The 1,778-nt window shown below is 26.3% G+C and overlaps 1 protein-coding gene across 1 annotated transcript in view; it reads right to left on the bottom strand.

Moving 5' to 3' along the window:
- Window positions 1-1,093: 1,093 nt before the first annotated feature.
- The window catches only part of LOC107493340 (UDP-glucuronic acid decarboxylase 1), a 4,062-nt gene continuing 3,377 nt past the window's right edge, over window positions 1,094-1,778 (bottom strand). Inside the window, exon 7 of the mRNA XM_052263323.1 lies at window positions 1,094-1,662. Within this exon, the coding sequence (XP_052119283.1) occupies window positions 1,456-1,662 (207 nt within the window). The 3' untranslated portion in view covers window positions 1,094-1,455. The remainder of the gene's footprint in view (window positions 1,663-1,778) is intronic.

Below are 1,778 nucleotides of genomic sequence, written 5' to 3' on the forward strand. Positions count from 1 at the left end.
ACTAGTCAATTATAATATTATTAAATCATCAATTCTCATAAAATATTAAAAAATAGTAATATTCATTGTTTTATATAATTAAGTTTAAAATTTCAATTTATCCTAGATGTATAAGAGAAGGATAAAGTAATAATATAACATATAGACAAAATTAAAACGACCAAATCAATGATAACATAATATATAACAAAAGAAAATCACAATTGAAGAATTGAAGAATTGAAGATGCATACGCTAAATGTTTCGCTAAATAAAATTTTACTAAAACAAATTTTTCTACAATTGATAATATAATAATACGATGACGCTACATATGCAAAATAAATAAATAAATAACGCACACCTGACACAAGCTTTTTTTTTGGTTTTTTTAATATAGACATTTTTGTTAAAAAATATAAAAATTTATTGATATAGTACACAAAATTTCACAGGTAGCATAAACTTATCTATATAACCTAAAAATTTGTGCACATAATACAAAAATTTTTATTATAAATATATTTTATTAGTCATATGAATCAATATTTTAATATGTAATTTTTTAAGTTGTGCATATTTTATTAGTTAAACATTAATATTTAATCTATTAGAACTTTTGTATTATGTACCAAAATTTTTATAATATATACTAAAGTTTTTATATTATGTATCAAAATATCAGTTAAATAAAAATTTACATGTAACTTTTTTTGTAAATTAATAATTAAAAATTATTAAATAATAATTTAATCAAATATATTAAATTATCTATTCTTATCTTTCCACAGGGAAAATTGGATACGAATTTTCACCAATCAATTAATCTTAAGCATTTCTCATCTCATCCGGTCTATCAACGTCAAGGAAAAACATCTTTATGAACCGCCAAAAAAGGACTCAAGTTTTTAGATGATAATTAATCAAGAGGAGTATTAAAAATCAATAAATTTTATAATTTATAACCATTAATTAGTTACTATTAATAATTTTAATGATATAAAATTATTATAATATAAAATTATTCGCTTTCTTTTGCAGATTAAATACGATCCAAATTTAATAAAAGTATTAGTCTCTAAACTTCCTTATTAATCAATAGTCGTGAAGAAAATGGCTCAAATATCTTCCATTCTAATCACATCAACTTCACATGAAATAAATGAAATACTGTATCATCGTCCTATAACATGCAATGAATACTCCAAATTCATCGCCTCGAAAATTCACAATTTCCTAAAGAGAATTTCCTGGATATCAAAATCAAATAACTACAAATTCTAACCAATGCAATAGAGAAGAAAACATCTGAAAAGAATTTTGTCAAAATTAAAGAAAATTGTTAACAACAGACACATCTACAGAACAACGTGGCCTACTACCAAAACTTTCTGTTGATGATGACTGTGTGTATGAAAGAGAAAATGAGGGGGAGACACCTCCATATACATACAGGGGTTTGCATCTCTTCGTTATCTACATCCCCTTTGTTTCATCTTCATTCAAAATCCGATTCCGGAAATCGCTGACCATACGAGGCAACCCATCTCTCAGTGAGATTTTCGGCTCCCAGTTCAGCAGTTCTTTTGCTTTGCTAATATCTGGCTTCCTCATATGTGGATCATCAGCAGTATTCGGTTTGAATTCTATTGTAGCACTTGGATCAATTGTTTGTTTAACAACCTGCACATTTATGAAAAAGATGACAACCATGAAAAGGATGCCACTAGTAATCCTTACACACTCTAATCCCTGGACCTCACATTCCATTATGGAAGTGTGCGGTTAAAATGTCACTG

Source organism: Arachis duranensis, chromosome 6, assembly GCF_000817695.3.
Source record: "Arachis duranensis cultivar V14167 chromosome 6, aradu.V14167.gnm2.J7QH, whole genome shotgun sequence".
NCBI lineage: Eukaryota > Viridiplantae > Streptophyta > Magnoliopsida > Fabales > Fabaceae > Arachis > Arachis duranensis.